The 23,723-nt window shown below is 42.9% G+C and overlaps 1 protein-coding gene across 9 annotated transcripts in view; it reads right to left on the bottom strand.

Annotated features, from left to right (window-relative positions):
• The window catches only part of DAB1 (DAB adaptor protein 1), a 482,616-nt gene that overhangs the window by 44,313 nt on the left and 414,580 nt on the right, over positions 1–23,723 (bottom strand). For all 9 annotated transcript variants that reach the window (XM_075424401.1, XM_075424406.1, XM_075424407.1 and 6 more), the window contains 2 exons: positions 23,198–23,337; positions 20,790–20,888 (listed from right to left, as the gene is read on the bottom strand). In XM_075424401.1, the coding sequence (XP_075280516.1) occupies positions 20,790–20,888; positions 23,198–23,337 (239 nt within the window). The remainder of the gene's footprint in view (positions 1–20,789; positions 20,889–23,197; positions 23,338–23,723) is intronic.

The following is a 23,723-nucleotide window of genomic DNA, read 5'->3' as shown; positions in this document are numbered from 1 at the left end:
CAGCCAGTAAGCTGCATTTCATTTAAAGCATAACAGAACTCCAAAAACTTATTTCTCCCAGAAAATTCATAGAAATGCAACTATCCAGCTTGTGCTCAATGCTAAATGCAAAGGTTCACATTTTATTTAAAATTCCACTTTGGTAATTGTAATAATAAAAAGACTCCATTTGGTTTAAATGTATGAGTAAACCTCTCCCCAGAGCCAGGACGTGAATCTGCGAGCCCTACAAGCATGTCTTGGAGTGCCAGCACCTTTCTCACTTTGGCCTAAGTAGTATTTTATTACCAAAATAATATTAATGCATTTCTACGTAAAATAATCTCCTTGAAAAGTTTATCTAAAACAATCTCTTAGTTCAAATTTCTACCTTCTTATATATTGACCTGCTCTTACATCATCTAGGAGTCACGCTATTTCTGAGAGCAGGCAAAGCCTCACAAAGGATTCTTCCGAGGCCCAGATTCCTGCTGGTTTTGAGAAAAGCACATTTTGAAAATCAGCATGGTATCCAGGCAATCTCTAAACAACCAGTTATTTTCAGAGGTTAAAAAAAAAATTAAAATTCAAAACTGGAGAGGGTGCGTGTGTGTAGAATCGAAAAGGCTGAACGCGTGCAGGGCAAGTGACGAGTGATGAGACTTCTGTAGAACATGGACTGCAATTTAAAAGGAGAGGCAGCACTCAAGAGACAGATGACTACATATAAAACAAAAGACTGGACATTTTTCATTTTCATTTCGCAGTAAATGACTCCTAACTTCCCAAGATCAAGATTGCTTGCTCGTAGAAAAATGGCAGTGTTGCCATTGACTTCAGGCTGAATGTGGCTAAGCTGAATGAAGGTGCACTTCAGACTCTCCCAATGTGTTAAGCATTTAAAATTAATGATGGGATCTTACTTAGATAATACAGGGATATTGATTTATTAGGTTTTTCTGAAAACCAAGCTGCATGCTATCTGTTACAGTGAAATGAAATGTTCCCATCTCTCTATTCTGCATATGACAGGGAATGTTATGTCTGGCTCCTATTAAATCAAAGTTCTTTGACTTTGCTTTATTGATTGCAAGACAGCGTTTTGCACCGAAATGAAACTGCAATCAGATTCCTTCCTCATGGAATTAAATCTGAAGATCATTCTACCATGGAAAAGTATCACCCACAATGTAAGACAGCAGATGGAGACACTCCAATTTATTTGGGAACCCTCATTAACCGTTCGAAAATCGTTACCTTTTTTAATGGTTATGATATTTTACAGATGGTATCAATAGATGTACAAATTAAATAAAGGTGACTGCAACCTTATCCTTTCACATATTTTACTGGACGGAGCGTTTAGCAAGAGTTTTTCACTTGTTTGAGGGATACGGAGTTGGAACATAACATACACACGAAGCGCAGTGTAGTGTTGCACACACACATCTGTACTCAAATGTAGATATAAACACTCCTTCCAACCTGCGTTTTCACAGCCCTCGATCCGTCTGACGTGTCCTTTCTACATATTCCAGTACTTCATTCCAAATATTACTTCACGAGTGCCTGATTCGTTGCTCATTGTAAAGCAGAAATAAGATGCCTGTTGCAGTCAGTAGAGATTTACCACCATAAAATGCCAGATTAAAACTGCATCCTTTCTGCAAATCTTTGTTCTAACGCCGCCGCCTGCCCAGCACCCTGCAGGGTCCTTCCCAGTAGCGAGACATGGGCAGCAGAAGGGATGGAACAAGGATTACCACCACCTCGTCCTGCCAGCCAACGGAGACTTACAGCTGAGGCTACCCCTAAACACACGGTCTTTGCATGTTTTGAGTCGATCTGTCTGGTGCATTTGCAGATTAATCTGCCCCCTAAAATGAGACCAACCAACAGAAACACCATCTTTATCCCTCGGTGTGTACCTCCTCAGAGCAGTCCCGAAAGGAAACGAAACAAAAGCCACACAAAATTCCTTCCAGCAGAACCGCTGGTCAGTGCTCCACAGTAAATATTCACGAGCCGATCTGCCCCTCTCTCTCCCCAGCCTTTTTTAGTATCTTCAAGGTTCTACCATGACTCAATCCCGTCTCCAGTGGGTCAGAAGCACATAAAAGAAGTGTTTCATAACTCAGCAATGTTTATGATAGCCCTGTATGCACATTCTGATGGATTCCATCACACGCTATTTGATGATTTTACTGTATCGCCGCTGAGCGCTGCTACGAGCCATTTACCAATTCATAAGTGAGGTATCAAATTGTTTTGGAGGGCTGCAGCACGACAGAACAAATTATAGAGAAGACTTAATTTGTATTATGGTTCAATACAGTCAATTAAATATTGCACAGATTAGAAAGTAATTTAACATTTAAGCTTCAGTTGTTAAAAAAATCCACTGTACATAGCCTCCAAATTATTTTAGGTCTCCTGTGACTTTAGTCACTGTTGCAAAAGTCAAGGATTTTAAATGCAAGCACCAATAAAGTCTCAACCCCGATAACAAAGGTAGTCCCATGATGCACGAGCCCTTCTTTTTAGGTTAAACATGATGTCACGATTAGATTTTAGTCATACCTTACAAAGTTTTTTCCTCGTGTTAAAGAAGCCCAAAATACCCACCTCCACCAAGGCTGGTGTCTTCCCTCTCCCCCATAACTCTGTTCCGGTATCTCCCACTAGCCATTATTTTCTCTCCTTTTCTCCTTCCTATCCCCCGCTCCTCGTCTTCCCCCCACGTTGCTCCCTGTACATCACATGGAATTGATTTAGCTGCCTCTGAGATCTGCAGCATTTCTAATTTCCCTCAGGCTGCTTGGCACCTATCATAAATTTTTTCACCCCTTATCCTCATCTTGCCCCTTTATTTCCACGCTGTAGCCTCCAGTGCCACTAAATCAATTAAGTCAATCAATTAAGTACTTGGAGGGTCCAGCAATCATGTCAAATATGTGAGTTAGATGGCACGAGAAAGTCACTGCTTTACTATCGCTATTTCTCTTTTAATGAGGTTGTCTATTTAGTGGAGCCTGGGGCACAGTGTTAAGAGCCACAACAAAAAAAACCCTGCAAGCCGCAAAGCCTCCTGTAAAAGCTGCCCCACCGCAAGCAGGAGGCACGTACCATGCAGCACTGTATCCATAAGGACAAGTTTCACAGGGATTTCACTTGCACGGCCTTTCACCTTGAATAACTAAACGGCAAGCCCGCTTTCAGATCGTAATTTCCACACTAGCGACACTGGGATGGGGGTGAGGGACGTGGCCCAAGCACCCTCTGCATTTCCATGCCTGTCCATTCACTTCTATCGCAGTTGAATAAGCAAGAATATATTTCACATGTCACATAAAGCTCCCCAAACATCAAAGTTACCCACCAAACTGCAAAATCCTTAACTGACTTGTAATAAAATAACTTTATGAACTGCAGTTTTAGTCATGCCGCTGTCTGCATGAAAGCCCCCTGCACTCCAGCTCCTCCTGTGACTGCTCAGCAGCACTTTAGGAAATCGGGACCTACATGTTTAGGAAGACTACTCAACAAGTTGTAGAAGCCAAACCCAATGTGGAAAATTACGGCAATGCCTCACCAAGCAGCTCAGCAAGCCAGAAGAGCAGTAGTACATTGACCAGTATTTACTGCGATGCATTAAGTGAAAGCAATGAATTGTAAATCACGTGAGTGGTTCCGAGATGAATTTGGTCTCCTCGCCGCAAGAAACGCTGGAGGGGTACAGACGTGCAGCCAGCTCCCCCACCACACCTCGGAGGCTGCTGCCGTCGTTAGTGGTGCTTGAGACGCACGTACCTTTGCACTTTGTCCAACGTTCTTCATGGCCATTTCCTTACAATTCCTGTTTGGTTTAGCTGAGATTTGCAGTGATCATGGGGACGATAAATGGTCACAAGCATTTCTCTAATCACCTGTGTTTGTGCTGTAATGCTTCTCTGCCATTTTGTTAAAACGCACTTAGCAGAGGTGGTCTGGATCTGCTCATCTCCACCATGAACACCCCACAGTCCAAACACGTGCTCCAAGAGCAGACGTGAAACACCGGAATTCTCCGCAGCTGCAGATTCAAACCCCAGACCTGCCTAGTTTTATAACTTTCGCGCAAGGATGGAGAGCAGTCCCTTGTATGTAGACAACTGAAGAAAACCCCACCCAAACCCCCAAACCCCCTCGCTGGCAAGGAGTTTTCCCTGGTACCCATCAATGGTGCATGGATACCTGTTAAGCAGTTGTGAACCTTTCAACTTCTTTTCCCCCTGGAGACAAGGGAGTTTCAATGGGACTGTGTACAGACAATTCGGGGAAAAAGTCAACAACCTCAAATGTCAGTGAAATGGAAAATGAATCGGTAAATTGTATTTGCACCATGAACTGTTCTGTGCTGTTTTCTGGAGCTTACTATTTAGGTGGCAGATTGGGTGGCAAGGCATCAGCCAACCGAGATACACAGGGGACGAGCAGATGGGGGAAACGCAACAAGCCTTCCCCTTAACCGTCGCCACAATTTTCAGCTTTAATCTGAAATAGCGAAGAGGAGGCAGCTCGGAGTGTCTGAGAACCACAGTCACTGATGATTCCAAACTCCCTGCGAACCACTGCTGGACACAGCACAGGGGGAACGAGAGCAGGGATGGCGACAGACCTCATCCGCCTGAAAAAGCCAACTGCTCCCTTGCCCCCATCAATGCGTTCACCCACAGCCCTTCCCCTGCCTCTCTGGTGGTTCCTCAGCGCTCGGCGCAGTATAAAAACATGTCACTGGCATGGTGAGGTGTTGCTAAAGTGCAGATGAAGAGACAGAACTTGCAGCTTGCTGTCAGAGGCGGCTAAATCCAACCAGGCAAGGTACTGCCATGGAGTGAGAACTGAACCCTTCCACGGAAGGAGATTGAACACGTGCTACATACTACACAGCCCAAACACATGGTCCAGCCCTAAAGCTTTCTGACCCAAAGCCTCTCATGGAGTCTGGGCTGAGTAATAGGTTATGGACTTTCCATCTGCAAAAAAAACAAGAATAGGAGCAGAAAAGGAAAATGTAATCTCTGGAGCATCCTCCAAGCCTGAAGGGACTTCTCAGATGGCAGCCTTTAAGCATGTCTTCATAATGAGAAGAAAATAAAACTGTCTAATCCCTGTGCTTCTTCCACACACACTGACTGTGCAGACAATAACCTAAAGAGAGACTTTTCCAACTGCCAACTTCTAAAAGGTGTTTCAGTGGCCAAGCTTTGCAAGAAAAACACTTGGCACAAAAATCAGGCTTTCAGATTATATGCAGATCGAAGCTTGGCGTACGTATCACAAACGGGCACATAAAATATGGTGCTGACGAAGAAAAGAATGAAGACAGATTTAGCTCCAGTTATCACAGACTCAGTCCCTCCAGGGGGTCAGCAGTCTGGCTGTGACACAGTAAAGCATCTAAAAGATGTGTAAATTAAATTTCCTCTTGATAACAACAACAATATTAATAAACTCTTACCAGCCACTCTCTTCCTGCAACCGAGGAGACTGGAGCAAAAAACAGATTTATGTGCCTTTCCAAGCTGACACGGTAACATGCGGCTGAGTTAGGAAGGACGAAAGTCAGTGAGCGTAATTGTGTGTGGAAGGATAAGCATGTCTTCAAGTGGAGTGCTAGACTGAGCTCAATCTGTACACTCCACTCCTTCCTATAGAGAGGCAAGCGCTTGGTGAAAGTACCTAAAGTACCTTTTTGGCTGGACTCGGGTGGATAGCTTAAAGGGTACTTCAGCCTCAGCTAAAATCCCAATTAACCCTTGCATTTCCTTTGCCTGATGACCAAAGCATCCTGCTCCTGCCTGTATCTCACCTGGGGAGCAAGAGCAGCGAGTTCTGAAGAGAGCAAAGGCGAGCGTCCTTGTCGGTGCCTCCGGGGATGGGCACATGCAGCGGTGCTCCCGGCTGGCCTCACCCGAGACCCCGGCGTTCACCGGGAGTCAATTAACTTGGCGGGACTTAACTTTGCCAGCGCAGCAGTCTAATTGTGATGAATGGATCTATGATATCGAGCTAGCCGGATGTTCCAAGAACCTAATTTGTGAAAGAGAACACCACTAAGGTAATAAAACTTCTGTCTGGCTCACATAATTTGTAATAATGTCTGACAAAGACCAGATATGAATTTAGTTATTGTTCATTGTCTTAGGAAGCAAATGCTAAGTTGCTCATGCAGAAGACCCATTTACTAGATATATGAATTTGAAAAGGAACAAAACAAAACTGGAAAGCACACATGGCCAATTTTGTATCTTCACTTTAAATGCTTTTCAATTTTTTATTGTACCAGGAGTGAAAGTAGCTAGCTAAATCTAAACCCCTTGTCCAATTACTATCAATCCCAAACTATATTTCAAATATGTACTTGCAAATATTGTTCCAGGACAAGGAAAATGCTAAAGGGCAAGAAAACATTTTCATAGAGCTTTGGAAAAACAAATGTGCCACACTAAAGCCGTGATGCTGGACCTCCCATGAGTCTCATACTATTTTCTTACGGTTTCTGCATCAGACACCGGCATTGTTTTATCAGCAGGGTTAACAGGGCATTGTTTTTATCAGCAGGGTTAACATTGTTTTATCAGCAGGGTTCTTGGTAAGCGATACCAAGAAGCAGCAAACCTGATCCTTGATACCAAAGTCAGTGGCCCCATGAGGCCATAATCAGCTCAGTAATGCAACACGGCCCTACACTGCAGCTGTATGGGACCACCTGCAGACTACAACACATTGCCTTACCTCGCTATTTCACTATTTCAGCGTGGTCTACAAGTGACAACCCTTGCCTGTAAGGATATTCTTTTACTCTTTGGCATGGCAGCTGCCCAGTGGCTCCTGCTGGGTTTCCAGGGCTGTAACACTCTGTCCATGTGAATTCTCCCTTAGCCCCAACCTCATCACCTTCTGCAAAATGGCCAGTAGATCGAACTAGCCATAAATTCACCACTATTGCCCTCTGCTCTCAAGCCAAAGCTTGCACACAGCCTAAGTGTAGCACCACTGACCATTCCTGGTATTTTTTTCCTGATCCACTCTGAAGCTCGTAAGACTCTCACTGATTAAACCCTGAATTCGAGGGAGCATGATATTCAGTAATGAGACAGTCAGTCCGTTACAGTATCACTGAACCTCTCCATATTTTTATTGCGTTCATCTTTATAGCCTCTGAAAGTCTTCTGAGAAGCCTTTACTTTTACAAGGTTCTTTTGTTCCTTTACACCAATATTCCTCACCTCCTGAAACGCTTTTGATTTACATGAACAGCACAAGAAAGTCCTTCACACAACTCCTAGGAGCTTTGGAGGTAATTTTTTGGCTGTCTCAGATCTTAACTGCTTCAGATTCAGCAAGCATTATGACCCACCCTCTTCCTGTAGCCTCTGATTCGAAAAGCTCATCAGTGAAAACCAGCCTCTGATTTTCCTGATTTGTCATGCAAATCCTATAAAGCAGAGCTCGCAAAGATCACAAAAATCCTGCTCATACTGGCAATACTAAAATTTAAGTTGCACTGGATAGTCGTCAAGCAGCAACCTTCTTCAACCATAAATTTACCTTCCACAACATTACAAACTTCTCTGGAAAAGGGGAAAAAGGACAAGGGGGATTTATTTTATATTTATCTATCTGTCTCCCAGATACCAGTACCAATTTAATAAGACTTCAAAGGGGGCTGAGAGAAAGCACATGTACAGAAAAGAATAAGAGTAGAAAAGCACTCTATGAATTCACAAACAGTGTATAACCAGTGTGTCATGTTCATGAGCCAATGCAAAATGAAAGCAAAAGAGCTGAGAAATTCACACGACACAATATTTTATCTCTTTCAAATACAAAAGTGATTTTATAATCAGAAATAAACCAAAGCATACAAGCAAGAAATCCTGAGTTCCACAACAACAGATTGGTTTCCAGTGGCATAGTAAAGAACTGGACAAAATCCACTCAGTACAACTCTTCACCACTAATGGCTTTATTTTCTCACGGTCAATGTATAAATATAGAGTACCATCTAAAGGAGACATCCTGCAATGTCTCCTACCACAGACATCGGCTTGCTTATGAGAAACACTTGAGTCTACCTTTCCATACCACAAACTGTTCAGCTTTCCATGCTGGGGTCACCCCTCTCTACTACTACTTTTACCAGAATTCATTATCATGAGAAATCCTCCTGGTTCCCAGCAGAGATGTCTGAGCTGCTGGCTATTCTTCCCAACGCAGAACTGGCCTGTGAGGCGATGGCAGACTTTTCAGTAAGACTAAGGACAACCTCTATTGGCACCATAAAATCTCAGATTATTCCATGACTGGAGGTGTACAATCACAGAGCATCAGAATGACATCGGTGCCGAAAGTGCCTGCAGGTTGTGATGGACTCGGTGTACCTGCAGGTCAGCAAATGATGACTCTGGAGTGATGAGTTATACAGTTCAGAAATAGTGTCATTCACTATCTATCCTGGTCATAAACACCACAGTGGCACTTCATACCATTTTATTTTCAGTCTTACTACAGAAAAAGAGACAAAATCATTCTCTTTGAGTTACAGTTGCATGTATAAACAAACTTCAAATAATCCCATAAAAGTGCCACTCCTTCGTTTGTTCAGGTCCCACACTGGACACATAACCTAGGATATACAGCATCCGTAGCAACACACCGAGTGTGTGCAGTGCTTGAGCCGTAAGATAAGAATAAAATAAAATGTAAAAGGTGACCTCAGAGAGAGTCTAAACAAGAGCAAAGAACTTGCAGGTAATTTGTGGCTCGATTTTGGGTTTTTCCCCCCGCTGCATTACCGGGCAGTAGGAATTTCTGGGGTTGTACTCAGTAGGTGCCTGGCACATTGTGTGACAAGAGTTCTACATCTCTACTTGGGCAATGGAGGGTATTTGTGAGTTCTGTCCTGGCACCTTCCCAAGGGAGCCCTACAGCTCCCATTTGCACATTTTAATGCCCAGAGTGGTTTCTTCCCTGCTCATTTTCATGGAAAGCAGGCTGAACGCTTCGTCTTCTCCTGCTAACTGACATCTCCAAACGCAAGCTTTGACTAAACAGTCCGCACGCAGACGTGGCCCAGCAGCCAGCACGGCTCAATTATACTCGCTTTGCACTCTCCCTGCCTCGCTCTTCTGTCCTGGCAGTGGGTGTCACAGCGGCTCTGCCTTTCAGACAAGATGTCAGGCAGGGCTGCCCGCACCTTTCGCTTCAGCACACGCAGCAGAGCCTTTCACAGCTTGGATGCACGGACCCTGCCTTGTTTTCTACTCCTTGTTCCTTTAGTTCTCCCCCAGGCTTTACAACTTCCACGCACAGCCTGTCTTCTCCTCTCCTGATTAAAACTGAAATTCCTCATTACTTCACTCTCAGCACCGCTCAGCACTAAGCCTCATGCATGTACAGGCTACACTCTCACATGCTTTACACTTTAAAGTACTTCCAAATTCCTGTATCATTCACAGGAGAGCATTTGGCTAATTAAAGATCCCAAGAAGGCTATAAAACCCTCTACAAAACAACCCAGCCTTTTTAAAAGCAAGGACACAATCGAAAAAAATTGGATTCAGATCCATATTTTTACTACCTAAAATGAAAAAAAAATACTCAGAAGTATGCAGAGCAGGGGCTAAGAGCCATATGCAGTATTTTCAGATACCCACACTTCTCATTTGCTTTAAATATCAAGGCACTCAAATTAATTAGTGCTCTGCCTCACCTACTTCACAACGCTGCCTCTGAAGCTCGCTGGAATGTTGCTGCTTGCTTCACTGGGAGTACAGTGATGCAGAATTATTATGGGAACCACAAAGAAGTAAAAAAGTCTTAACAGAAGAGACAGGCAGAGTCCATTAAATGCTGCTTTCTCTAGCGGAGTGTTACAATTTCGGGACACGTTAGGCCCTGCTCTAATTCCACAATTACCACCAGGTGCTGGGTAACACAACGGGAGATGCTGGCCGATCCCTTAGGCTCTGCCACACACGGCTGCCCGCACGCTGAGTGCGCAGTGCCTGAACCAGAAAGGTTATGAGTACAATTCTCTCATTTAGGAAGACAACTTTTGTGAAGACTGTTTCTATATTTCGCAAAGATCTATTGGTATCTGAAATATCTTTTTCAACTGAAAGACCGGGATAAAAACAGGTGGTTGTGTTGGGTGACTGGTGACAAATAAGACCACCCAGTGGAAACCACTGTCCTTCCTCCTCTTCTCCTTCCACAGGACCGCTTCTTACATAGAGGAAGCAGAAGAAGAGGCATTTACTTGTCCCCCTGGACTATCAGACTGAACAAGGCTCTTGCTGACTTCCCTGTAAACACAAACACGTTCCTGAGGGCAGAACATCATCCGCTGATTTTATTGCCAATAGAGACCTATTACTATTCTCCTGTAAACTCCAGATAATTTTAAAAGTAAACCTTCCTGTAGTTTCTCTCTGCCATTGCACTGACAGCAAAGGTCATCTGTATCCCTTGCATCTGACCCAGCAACAGGAGAGGTTAAACAGGCTACAAGTTAGCACAGGAATTCAGAAACATCATCGGAGGTATTGCTATTACCCGGGCAAATGGCAAATTGCAGAGCAGCCTACCAGCTAAAATGCACTGAATAGGAAGGAAAATCACCAGCACACCCGGGGCGTAATGCTTCCCAGCCACCTCCACGAGGAAGGAACAGCGCATTTCAAAGGGGGACATCACTTTCTGCTATGGCACCTGCTGAAGGTCCCCCACTGCTCTCTGGGGAGGTTTCAGTGCATCTCAGCCGCCTGCGCTATTATTATGGCAGCATTTCTCTCGCTAAATCCTTTCCCGAGCAGTTTGAAATCCAGTCACTGTAATTCAGCATGTGCTGAAAATGGGCCTCAATTTTTTCCTAGTGTTTTTTCTTCCATTTTTCTAGTTAATGCATTAACCTGGCTTAAAAATATCAGTACTTGCAAACAACTCCCCCACCCCAAGCAACTCTGTACTCTTCTATAAGACAAAATCACAGCTGGAGTCAATAGAACTACAACGTGACCTTCATATCCTAATTTATTTATCTGAATCACAGAAGGCTAGTGACTAGAGGTGAAAAACCCAACAAAACTCCGAGTTTCGTGCCACTGGACAACACCGGAGGGATACAGTGCAGCTCCCCTATACAACAATAAACATTTTTATAACCAAAAGTTGACTTTTGAGGTTTTAGGAAGCTTACCAAACATAAAATCTAAATGATATTGGAAGTGTTTACATAGTTATTTTTACAACAGCTCTATAGACAGTTACAGTCCCCCCTTCTGCACTGGAGGCCAAAAGGTGACTGGGAATAGGCATATAGTGGGGATCCCCGTACCTTAACACACAACGCACGCAGCAGTACCTCTCTTTCTTAAATCCATCCTGCAGCGCTTGGATTAAACAACAGGAGGCCAGATACAGCCGAATGAGACCATCACTAATGACATAAAACCTAATTTTCTGCCTTTTTGAAAGCATTTACCTTCTCACACTGAAAAATACAACTACAACAAATTCCTACAAACTATTTCAGTTTGGATAAAACATCTGGAATAGCTTTATCTTATCTTCATGCCAATTAGCGTCAGAAATACAAGGCAGTTCCTGCGGATACTCATTACAAGAAGGCTGAACTTGGCTCTAGGTCAGAGCATTTCCAGGTGAGAAGGAGGAGAGAAATTTCAGTCCTCCTTTGTATTTCCAAGTGTTCAAAGGAAAGACATAAGGTTCAAACGAAAGCTCCTGACCCCAAAACACTCAGACTTCACCATGTGCAAAATCACATCTGAGTTTTGCCTTTTGGGATCTTTTTTTCACGGTGAAAAACCCGACATAACACAGAAGGCTTTTACAAACTTCACACAGCAAACTGGGCATCTATGAAATGTGTCTCTACGAGCTTGTGGCTATTAAAAATCCCTATGGAGCACTCTGAACCATCCAAACTGTCTAGGGCACAGTTTGGAAGACCAGTAAGAAATGAATTACAATAGTCAATAAGGGATGTAATTATGGAAGTAGGTTCTTCTGACATTTACATTTTGCTAACTGCCAAATGTTTTTATGAAATGTGTTATTGTTTCCCTTTTCAAGCATCAGAAGAACAGAAAACCTTGTCAGAGTAATACGCAGCTTTTTTAAGTCCCCTACTGCCATATTCTAATTAGATATATTTATTGCACATAGAACAGTAAATGCCATGTCTTAGTATTCATATTTATAAGTAGAAATACAGGAAACTGCCAAGCAACAGAGCAAGAATCCCAGTTGGCCCAGAGGGACCTTTCGGAGGCAGAAGCTGTGGACAATGCATGGAATCCCTGTCAGGCGTTAAGAACGGCCATAGATATCGCCACTTTCAAATGTACATGTAAAATTTGACTTTGCTGTTTTTCAGTATGCTCTTTATTGTTATTACACAATATTTTTATCACCGTAGTCCCTAGAAGTCCTCAGCATGGTCCAAGACCCACCTTTTCTTAGAAAAAGTTCCTACAAACAGAGAATTCTGATAAAAATATAAATTAAAAGTTAATCCCAGAGAGTTTAGACTGTAATTCCAGCCTTCGAAATCTAAGGGCCAGATGCCCCCTGAGACATCAGTGAGATGCACGACTGCAGTAGCTCCTCCTCATAAACCCTCGGGCACGGGGAAGTCCCCCAGGTGCTGCCCTGGCAGGTGCCCTCCATTGCTCCTCTGCCCCTTCCTCCCAGGCGAGCACGCCGTGGGCAGCCCAGCCCTGAAACGCCAGACTGACATGGTGGAAGGTACGGTTGATTCACCCAATGCAACCATTCCCCAAGCCACAGATCTGCAAGGTCACGAGACAGATGGCCAGAAGAATTCACACCTCGAAGACTGTGTTCAGTTTTGGGCCCCTCACTACAAGAAGGACATTGAGGTGCTGGAGTGCGTCCAGAGAATGGCAATGAAGTTGGTGAAGGTTCTAGGGAAGAAGTCTTATGAAGAGCAGCTGAGGGAACTGGGGTTGTTCAGTCTGGAGAAGAGGAGGCTGAGGGGGGACCTTATTGCTCTCTACAACTACCTGAAAGGAGGTAGTAGTGAGGTGGGTGTTGGTCTCTTCTCCCAAGTAACTAGTGACAGGACGAGAGGCAATGGCCTCAAGTTGAGGCAGGGGAGCTTTAGATTGGATATTAGGGAAAAAATCTTCACTGAAATAGTGGCCAGGCATTGGACCAGGCTGCCCAGGGAAGCATTCCGGCGACATCCCTGGGGATGTTCAAAAAATGTGTAGATACGGTACTTCGGGACACGGTTTATCAGGCATAGCGGTGTTCGGTTGACAGCTGGACTTGAGCTTAGAGGTCTTTTCCAACCTTAATGATTCTATGATTCTAAGAATGATTTCATGGGCTGGATCTACAAGCCACTGTACGGGCTGCTCTCACCACAGGCAAACGACAGCAGGGTGACTGCAAGCGGCAGCACAGTTCTGCATGACTAGCTGCAACCACAGGGTACCAGCAGTCTTGGCACCACAGAGTTCAACAAGTTTCTAGCACGGCAGTGTTTTAAGGAGGGATCTGAAGCAAAAATAAGGGGGTACTGCATGAATATATGCACAGAATTCCTCCAAAGTCTGATGGGCAGAATGGGAAGAGGCTCCGAGTCACTTATTTGAAAACTGAATAAATGAATGATGCAAGTTGGTACTGTGGAAAGACTCCTCAAAAGTGGGTGAAGAGTAAAGACAGCCCTGAAGAACCTGGGAAAAAAACAGTCAGGCTATGGCTGATAAAACAGAGCAGGCAGATTCAGCGTAGGAATGCAAAGAGAAGTGTGACATGATCAAAAGAATAAGCTGAGCCAGCAATCTCGGCAGTCATGATGGATTTAAAAAATAAAAGTCACATTTGTCAAGGACAAAGAAAAGGATAACAATTGAGACACAAGGTGAAGAGAGGCAGGACTGGGTTTTAACTGTAAGCATTACAATAAATGTTGTATTTCAGAGCAGTTAAGAATAATCTGCAAGATCTAGAGTTACCTGGGATGCGACAATCAAAACCAGCACTGAATCAAAAAGGCTGCTAAATTTACAGGGCTCAGTAACAGATGATGCTGATATTTTCCTCAGCACTCTGAAAAGGAGGTCAGAGAAAGACCTTTGGGTGCCAGGATTAAAAGGCCCGGTTTAGTCATGTTAAGCTTGAACAGTTGGTTAAACTTGTCAGGAGAGGGCTGGAGAGACAGGTCAAGATTCGAGCAGGAGGAGATGGGGCTGGCACCATTTGGTTTGACACAACAACCAAATTTGTATTTGCAAATGAAGTAACTCTGACAAAAAGCAGGAAGAAAAAGAGATCAAGGACAGAGAGCACCCAGGAAATCCCAGATGAAAACTGCAGCAGAGAGAAAGAGAAATTCGAAACACAGGGATCAAATCCAGAGACGAGAATCAGGGAGGCCAGGAGGAAGAATGTCGTTCAAAATCAGCTAATGATGCTAACGAAGTGCTGCACTTGAGATCAACCACGAAGAGGCCAGCAGGAACTTTGGGAAGACTGGTTTCAAAGGAATGAAGGGGCAAAAGCCACCTCTGGGAGCTTCTGGTCCAGAGCTGGAGGGAGCCCCAGGCAGGGATCGTTAACAGCCTCCTGGCCGACAATACGCTCTGGCAAACACAAAAATTCAGCGAACTGATCACACCATCTCTCTGGCTCACTGCACAGTGAGTAGAGAGCAGATAAAATTAATTCCTTCATTTTTTTTCTATTTTTAAATATACAGAGACGCTAAGTGATAGAGACTTGACAGTTTGACATTTCGTCTGCTCCAGCACATGTGCTTCAAGGAGTAAGTACAGATCCATAATGGTACCTCGATTTCTGGTCAAAGATGCCAGAATCAACAGATTTCCAGTAAAGTCAAGAAGTACCTTTGGTATATTTTAAATGACGTCTCTTCTGCCAACACTGAGAATTTTAATCTTGCGAAAATCTTCTTTCAGCCAAGTTTAGCTGTCCTGTTAGCAATCTATCAGCATAATTAACACTGTCATTCACATCAAATGGAGAAGAGCAGCAAATCCAGGGGTTATCAGCACAAACCTGATAAAGTCTCAGAACAAGCTGGAAAATACTTTACAGAAGCCTCAGCAACAACTTTGAAAAATCTGTGCATTATAAGGTCAAGAGAGCTTAAAAGGTCACGAAGATGGGCAAGGTGTAAGCATCTAAACCTGTGGCTGGATCATATCAGAGCTGTAACATCATCTCACCAGAAGAGAACAACCCGAGGCCAGCAGGATTATTACCACCAACTATACACATTATTTATCTGGACATCGTTAAGAGTTAAAGCAGAAGCACAACCACTAGTTCTGTGGCCAGCATGAAAAGACAAATTAGTTTTTCTGTAGAGAACACTACAGGTAAGGTGTGGTCCCCCTTCCACGGAACAGGGAGGTATCATTCACCGAGCATCACCTTCTCAGGTAGGTAAATCCTGTTCTGCACGAGAGTCACACAATCCTCCTCAAAGATAATAAAGGTCAGAGTAAGGGATAGATAACAACAGTGAGAATAGCTAGTCAAGATGAAATATAAATGTATATACACACAGTTTTCCTCCTTGGATTTCATACTGACAGCCTGAAGGAAATGGCTACATACTAAATTCCTAAAATATGAGTAACACACTGCAACGCTTCTCTGCGATGCTGTAACCCACCCAGACACTTACAGTATTTCTAAAAATTGTACAAATCCACAGGCTGTACCCAAGCCTTGCATTTTCATAAAGATATGGTTCAACATGTCTGACAGACTAGCCAATCCCTCCAAAGTATATAATAGATAAAACAAATGAAACGCACTCTTGGGGTGCTGCATATAAGAAAATGAAAAAAATTGGTGAAATGGCTGTCATCTTCATAAACTGGCTTACAATTCATCTGTTTAGCAGATTCCTCACAAATAAATGAGATACTGAAGTAGGTCTATGGTCCTTTTTGGACAATGGTAGAGTCTATATAAATAGAGGAGGGTTGGACTAGATGACCCACAGAGGTCCCTTCCAACCCCTGCATTGTTTCTGTGATTCTGTGTGATTCTGTGATTTCATCTGTAACAACAGCTCATACAGATATATACTGCAGGATACTCTGTCAATTTTCCACATCCACCAGCTGATATAAAATTTTACTTAGTTCTTTACTTAAAGCCAAGTAGTACTTTTTTACTTTCATCGTATTTCTCTTTCACAGTGTCTGGGTTTTCCATTAAAGTCAACAGGATTTTGCAATTAGAAAAGAGCATGAGTTTAAAAGTATACCCCATTACATGAATGTAGAAGAATATGGTTTCCCAAGTATTTTACAGAATTTAGTTGTTATTTTTAAACACATTTTTGAAAAGTAACCTACAGTAAACAAAGATTTATTTTTACATAAATAAACAATGAGACAATTACAGCCTCCTTATGGAGACCATATTAGTCATGCACGTTTAATGAAGCATTACTAAGCTATCACAGGGAGATAGCCTGATGTGTGTGATTAACTAAATAATATAAATAGCTGATGAACAATGATGGTCCTTTAAAAATTCTGCATATTCTGCTGTATTGAGAGTTATGTTTTTTGTTGCTTTCTAAGGAACACATTAACCACTAAGTTCCACCCTGAAAAGGAGAATATTAAATAGCATAATGCAATTATTTGCATTTTTCCCTTCTACAGACCATGCTTTTGAAAATACTGAACTCTCATGACAGTTTACCAACCAAGAACACACTTCAGCTTGTGCCGTACTACATTTGAAAGATGACGCCTTGCGATGTCACCAGGGTGCAGGTGGAATATGACAGAACAAATGCTCAAAAATACTTTTCATATAATATGCAGCCATGAAATCTCTGAAGTAGCACTGGGTAGGAAACATCTGGGTTTAGTAATGATTGTGGTAGATTTTTTTATGTTAATAAAAAAAAAAAAAAAAGTATTTCCTTCAGGTGAGATATGTATTTGGCAAATATATTCTGGAGAAGGCCAGTGGGATGGATGGCCAACATATGGTAGTAGACAAAAAAGGTACATTTACAAGAAAAAATAGGGTCAAAACCCGAATGTAATGACAATTTTTGGCATACAACAGGAAAACATCCTTGTTAGTCAAATTCAACAGAATTTTTGATTATATAGCTGATGTTGGGACTTCAACAGCAGAAGAACTTGTGGTGTTCTGTCTCCGTGAGCAGCCTCCTCCAGCACACGAGTGAGTCTACCTAACACTGTAGGCAAACCGCAAGCTTGCAGGCTGAACTCTGCTAAGCAGGGCCCTTCTATCACGTTCTAAACACATTACTTGAAAAGTGGTATGAAAGGACCTATTTAGATTAATCCAGGGAACAGCATGATGAAATGCAAGAGCGGAGTATTGCTGTATCTATCGCCACACTATAGATGAACTAAACTGTATTGCATCTCCAGTGCAAACTCCTAGCAAATCCTGCTTGTATTTATCTTGGTGAGATAAATTCTTCCCAAATGATATCCCACCTTCAGCCTAATCTCCTTCATGGATAAATTTACTCAAAGGGCAGAATTCCTGATGGCTGGAATAACAGAATTATTACAACCAATATTTTTTATTAATATTAGGTCTGGAACATATTAAAGAGAGCTATAAAGTACAGCGGGGAAAAAACCTCGCTTATCATTTTCAGTAGTAACCCAACTGCAGCCCTTCACGTGTAATGAATTATGGAGCAATCCCCCTAAATCATCTCTATGAAGTCAGCTATGATACTGCCAATTTTTAAAAAATTGCTAGTTTTGAGCTACAAATTGATTTTTTATTGTGATAAATTAAAATCCAATAGTAGCCTACAAGATACTAAACATACAGAAGCCTACACTTTTTCAGAGTATTTTTTCTCGTTTCTATTGCATCAGATTGCCATCGTGGCAGACGTGATAGCAGTAGGCAATGACAAAAATCAAGAAAGGACATTTTTGAGAGGTAAATAACCTTTCCAAATAAACAATAAGTGAGAACTGTGTCCCAAAATATCTGTTTGGGAATCCCAAAATTACGGAAATACAACTAAAGCGAAAGCATTGGGGGGCACGTGGAAGGCAGTTAGAGGAGAAGAAAACAAATGCAAGATTATCCAGGCTGTTCCCTGTTACGGGTGTATTTTTTTCCCCGTTGTACGAATGTGAATGTCAGTCTCCAAACTTTATAAACTCTTAAGTTTAACATTGATTCCACAAGATCTGTGTGTGCAAACCACAGACTTCTGGCTGCCCCTTTCCCTTCTGTCCCATCAAAAGAGCCAGGCCGAGCAATCGTACGTCTCCAGTCTGGCCAGCTTGTGGGATTTTCTCTATCGCTCCTAAATCAAGAATGGGATTCTTTACAGGAGGCTCCACAGTACAGCAGGAACACAGCTTTGGGGGTGACTTTGTCAAGGATGTGAAACTTTGGGACATGAGAGACCCGAGCTGGGGAACAAGCTGAAAGGATGGTGGCTGTAGAGAACCAGCAGCGGAGTTCAGGCACCCCTGCTTCAGGAGCTTGGAATGGAAAGCACTGTTCTCCTGCTTCCAAAAAAACACGTAAAAACTGATGCCAAAAGCTCCCCGCATCCCTCTGTCACAGTCCTGTTTCAAGAGGGACAACCCCATTCTCCTGCCCATCACCCTGGCAGCTCAGGGGCAGACATCTGGAAGGTGGATTTAAAGGCTTCAGTCTAAGCCTCTGCGAGTGAGTGACAGCGTTACTATAAGGATGATATAGTTATGTCAGATTTAGTGTATAGGCTGTCAAAGTCGTGAAATGACAGAGACTTCTTCTCATGTCCCTGCCTCACCAGTGGCAGACAGGAGAGCGTGCGGGACACTGCAGGAAAGGTAATTTGGCTAAACCACACCTTTGTTTCTAAACGTATCCCCTTTTCCCTCTTTATTTTATGAAAATAAATCCTATGTTTGTGAAACATTGATAGACAAGTGCCACAGGACAAGTCTCTCCCTTTCTTCTACTTCATTTTCTGTTTTCTTTCTTTTATTTCTACTTTTTTATTTATTTTCTTTTTATTTTTTTATTTATTTTTACTTTATTTTTTTACTTATTTATAAGAAAAGATTTTAGTCTTAGGAAAGCAACTGTGACCTCAGTGCAACTTGCAGACGAAAAAGAAAACAAAACATTACCATCTTGTTCAATGTGTTGCACTCCGTTCTGTACACTGAACGACGTTGCTGTTCCCTGGCCAAAAAACGGTGTGTCATCGCGTAGTCACATACTACCCCAACGTCTATTCATTAGAGGACCCAACCACTGGCAGCCCTAACCCTGACATTTCCCACCTTCTGAACGCAGGCTGTAACCCCAGCAACGTTCTCTTCAACGCTGCTTTTGTATGAATACTTTACCCATGCTGTACACAACACATTCCAAATGAGCTTTTCATTACTAACTACTCGTATTATGTATCAGTGAGCTCAATGACATTGATTTTCTAATAATATAAATTAACTGGCAAAGATAATTTCATCTATCATCAGTAGGGTTTTATTTCTGGCATCATGTTAAATAGTTAATCTTTCAAAAGATTAAATCAAGAGCTTTTTAAAATTCACGGCAGAGCTTAAACTGCTGTAAAAATCTTCTTAATTAGGATCAAAACAGTTTGTGTGTTGTCGCTTTATATCTAAGTAGTATAATGTTTTGCTTAGGTTTCTTCTTTCAGAGCAATTTAAAAAACCAAACATGATATTACTGTGGCAAAAACTGTGTAGGGCATGGAAGACTCCTGCAGCTTCCTCGACCAGATGCTACTGGGGCAAGCTGCTGCCTGGCAACCTCAGACAGCAACCTCAAACTTCCCAACAACTCTGACCTCCAGTTCTGCACTGTTCCATACGCTTTTTCTACCACTGATGACACAAAAGCTCTGATTCTTATGGTTCCTGCGTATCCGACAGAAGACAGTCACTGCTGTTAACAGGAGTATAAAGCCCTATGGTGACCATGACTGGGCTGATCTCAGATCATGGACCTGACAAGAAATTCTTTAGCACTCCCCTGGGACACGTTCAGGGCAATCCCAGCTCAGGGTGTGCTGCTCCCCGGAGCTCCCTGTGCACCTCCTTTTCTCTCTCCATCTCAGGCTTGGGGAAAACAAGCTTCACTCTCCCAGAGTTGTCCACAGCTCCCTGTTTTCTTCCTCTCAGCTTCCCACGAAACACAGGGCCCAAGCCAAGCCAGTCCTAGCCTCTAACCCTCCTACCTTGTCTTCAGACTCTCCAAAGTCCCTCGGTACTGCTGAGGAGGCTTAAGCAGTGTCCAGAGGACTGGTGCAGCTGGGCCCAGGCCAGTGAGAAAACCCACAGGGGCACAGACCTCAGGCTGCCCCATGGACTGCTAAAGCCTTCTACAAACAGGACGCTGGTATTTTCCAATTTTTTATCTGGCAGAAGGAAAACAAAGCCACTTTCTGGACTCGGGAGGTGTGAGTGTTTATGCACATGAGGAGCATGCGTGTACTCCAGTCAGTGGTTCTGCAGAAGTATCCAGGACAAAACTTCACAATAAACCACGTCTCCGTGCTACACTCGACATCTCAGTCATCTAATGGCTTGCTCTGACACATCATAACCCTTTACCAAGCCTGTCAGACGCTTCATGTGTGCTTATGCTGGCGAGATTTTACTGCCCGGTAAGGAAATGCTTTTAAAGAAATATCCATAAGAAAATTCAATTTTGTTCCATCACGTGATTGTTTTACTTACCCCTGTCTTTTCATCGAAGATTTTGATTCCCCCAAAGGAGACCGTTAAGAAGACTTTTTGTTTGTGTTCTCCTTTCGAACGAGCCGCAGCAACAATTCCCTATTGAAACAAAGAAGAGTTGGGCTGGTTTCATTACTCTTCTAGGTGCCACAGCATGACATAAAGATTTGCTTGGAGATGATTCACCACTTTTCTAGGAAGACTTAAGGGCTTTCCAGGAACAGTCCCCTCTCTTACTCCCGGCTTCCTCCCTTTTTTCAAGGTACCACACCTCTTAATGCTACCCAGAAAGCACTTCAAATGTGCTCCCACTTCCAACCCCTGAACCAGCTAATCTTCCATGAAATTCATTTTCATGGAAGCTGAAGGTTATTTCTAGCATACTCTTCCCAGATATAAGCTGTTTTGTTTTCTTCTTTTTTAAAATGAAAAATACAAATGCCAGCAATTTTAGCTTACTTCATGGGCACACGTATCTGGAATAAGCAAACTGAGATTTTTATAGAAGAAAAATATTCTTCTCAAAATCAAACTACATCTCTGCTGTAAAAAACTGGTACTGAGGGTTAGGTTTTTCCCTGATCTCAGGCTTTTACTTCATAAGTAACTTGCTGATACATGTCTCGTGTATTACTCTCCCGGTAAGTACAACAGCAACTTCTGCTTCCACCTTCTCTGGTGCCTGCCCTGACCAATAACACTGTACTAAAGATCAAATCTAACCAATGGCACTAGTAAAAACAAATGAAAATATTTAGCCTTTATCTTGTGATCTGCAACTTCAACATGTTTTAATAACCACTAACTTCTGTTTTCAGACCTTCACGAGGTTGTTGTTCTCATTACACAGACATGAAAATTCAAGAGAAAAAACAGAGCCATTTGTCAAAAGTCACCCCAAAACTTTATGCCCGGCCTTAAAACTCCTGTTGCTAGACACTAGGTTTCCAGAGCCCATAACTTCATGCTCTGCTGCCTTCTAACGCTCCTTTCCCTTCATAGTTTTTGTTGTCTCCCAACACTGTTTACATCAATTTCACCACTGTGCAAACAGGTATCAGGCACCTGGGAGATGTGGATAGGGTAATCCACAGACGAGAGAGACAACACGGCTTGTGCAGCAGAACAGGGACAATTCTCCCAAGTTCCTTCTAGAAGCTATGAAATGATGAAAAATATCCAGTAAATAACTGAAACAGATCGGAATGTTGTGGCAGGTGTGATAAATCAACACCGCACCTTTTGGAATAATTGTTTCTTGCCATAAAATGTTCATAACCGATTCGTAAATTGGCTACCAGCTCTTTCTTTCAGACTGTGGAACCGTAAGATGCATGTCACCCTTTGCTCTTTCTTCACGAATAGCCACCTATTCCTCCCAGTTCCTCAGGACCGGAACCCTGATAGTTGGTAGTGTAAAATATGCTATTTAGTGATTTCTCCTCCTGAAAGAAAAAGTAATGGGAAATCCAGCAGCTCTCTTGGTAGAGTGCTGCGGAGAGGACTGGAAGGAAAAAAGCTGGGAAAGACACCGCGGAGGGTTTACTCCTAGACGTAGCTTGTAACCCTATAATGCAGATGGGAAGTGAACAGCCAACACCGCACTCAAGAAAAACTCAACCCATCCTTCCTTTTCAACCACTCCAGCTCTCCCACTTTTCCCAGGGCCACATAAAGGGCGCTTCCTATAGAGAGCTCTTACGCTCTCTGAAGGTTGTAAGGAAAGATTGAGCCAGAGCGAGATGTCTGTCGGGCTCCAGAAAGCCCACCCTCCTACACCACTAGTGCTTTCAGACTCTGCCTACTCCACATCTGCTTTTGTCACTGCTCTGTTTCTTTCCGAAAACTCTGGGCATTCCTCTTCATCTTCTCATGCTCTGTTCTCCCAGTGCACTGTCTCCTGACATTGTAACCCACCAACCCTGCCATCACAGGTGCGAGACATTACCCCCCCAGTGAGGACACCAGTTCCCCCCTACATCTGGCTACCTACACCCCACACTGTCACTCGCCCCTTCCCACCTGTCCCGAGAGGAGATGACGGTCAAAGGCAGGGCTGTAGGTGATTAGCACGGTCATATAAAATGTTCTGATATACCATTTTTCTTCACACTGGTTTACCTCCCCTTCTGCATAATAAAATTATTCAATTTGCAGATGCGTTGTTTGTAATTTGTGGACAAATTGCAGTGGTGTCAATCACGGATAACTACTGAACTCAGAGATAACGTATTAAAATTAAACTTGGATAAGCAATATCAGCCAAGAGCTCATGTAAAATTGACTGATTTCAATACATAATTAACCAGAGTCTGACTCAGTGTCATGAAAGGAGAATGAGAAAAAGTTCACGCAGAAATTTGCTCCCATCAGCTCCATAATATTAAGCATTAAAAGTTCCACTGCACCTTGAGCTTCATCATGGAGTCTTGGCATAACTTGTCACCTCGTGCGGCAGAAACCTCATCTATCCCGATCAGTTTTGCTTTGTATCGGACACCGTCACCTTTAAACCTCTTTATTAAAGTGGCTTCACTGCGATCCTGACCTGAAAAGACATAAGGGAAACACGGAAATTTGCATGAATGCAACGGAAAATAAATGAACAAATACCTGCAATTAAGTGGCAAATTAGCTCTAACTCCTACCTCAACACGCGAACATTTGAATACAATTAGAAGAAAAGCACTAGTTCAATAAAACCTTTTGACCTTGCTACCTCAAATGAATCCACAGCGGAATTGTTGCCACACAAAACCTTCTGCACGAAATTTGCACACAAATTAGGTTTACAGAAATAAGAGATAAGCCTGAAAAAGACCTCACGGATCTGAAAACTTCTGATCTGTACGGGTTGTTTTAATCCCAATACACTTGAGAATTCTTCATTTTGCAGACAAAACTCTAACAGAAACATACTACTATTTCCTCGTA

The sequence above is a fragment of the Opisthocomus hoazin genome, chromosome 6 (assembly GCF_030867145.1).
Source record: "Opisthocomus hoazin isolate bOpiHoa1 chromosome 6, bOpiHoa1.hap1, whole genome shotgun sequence".
Taxonomy (NCBI): Eukaryota; Metazoa; Chordata; class Aves; order Opisthocomiformes; family Opisthocomidae; genus Opisthocomus; species Opisthocomus hoazin.
The sequence above is the reverse complement of the archived record's forward strand: the minus strand, read 5'-3'. Positions and strand labels throughout refer to the sequence as shown.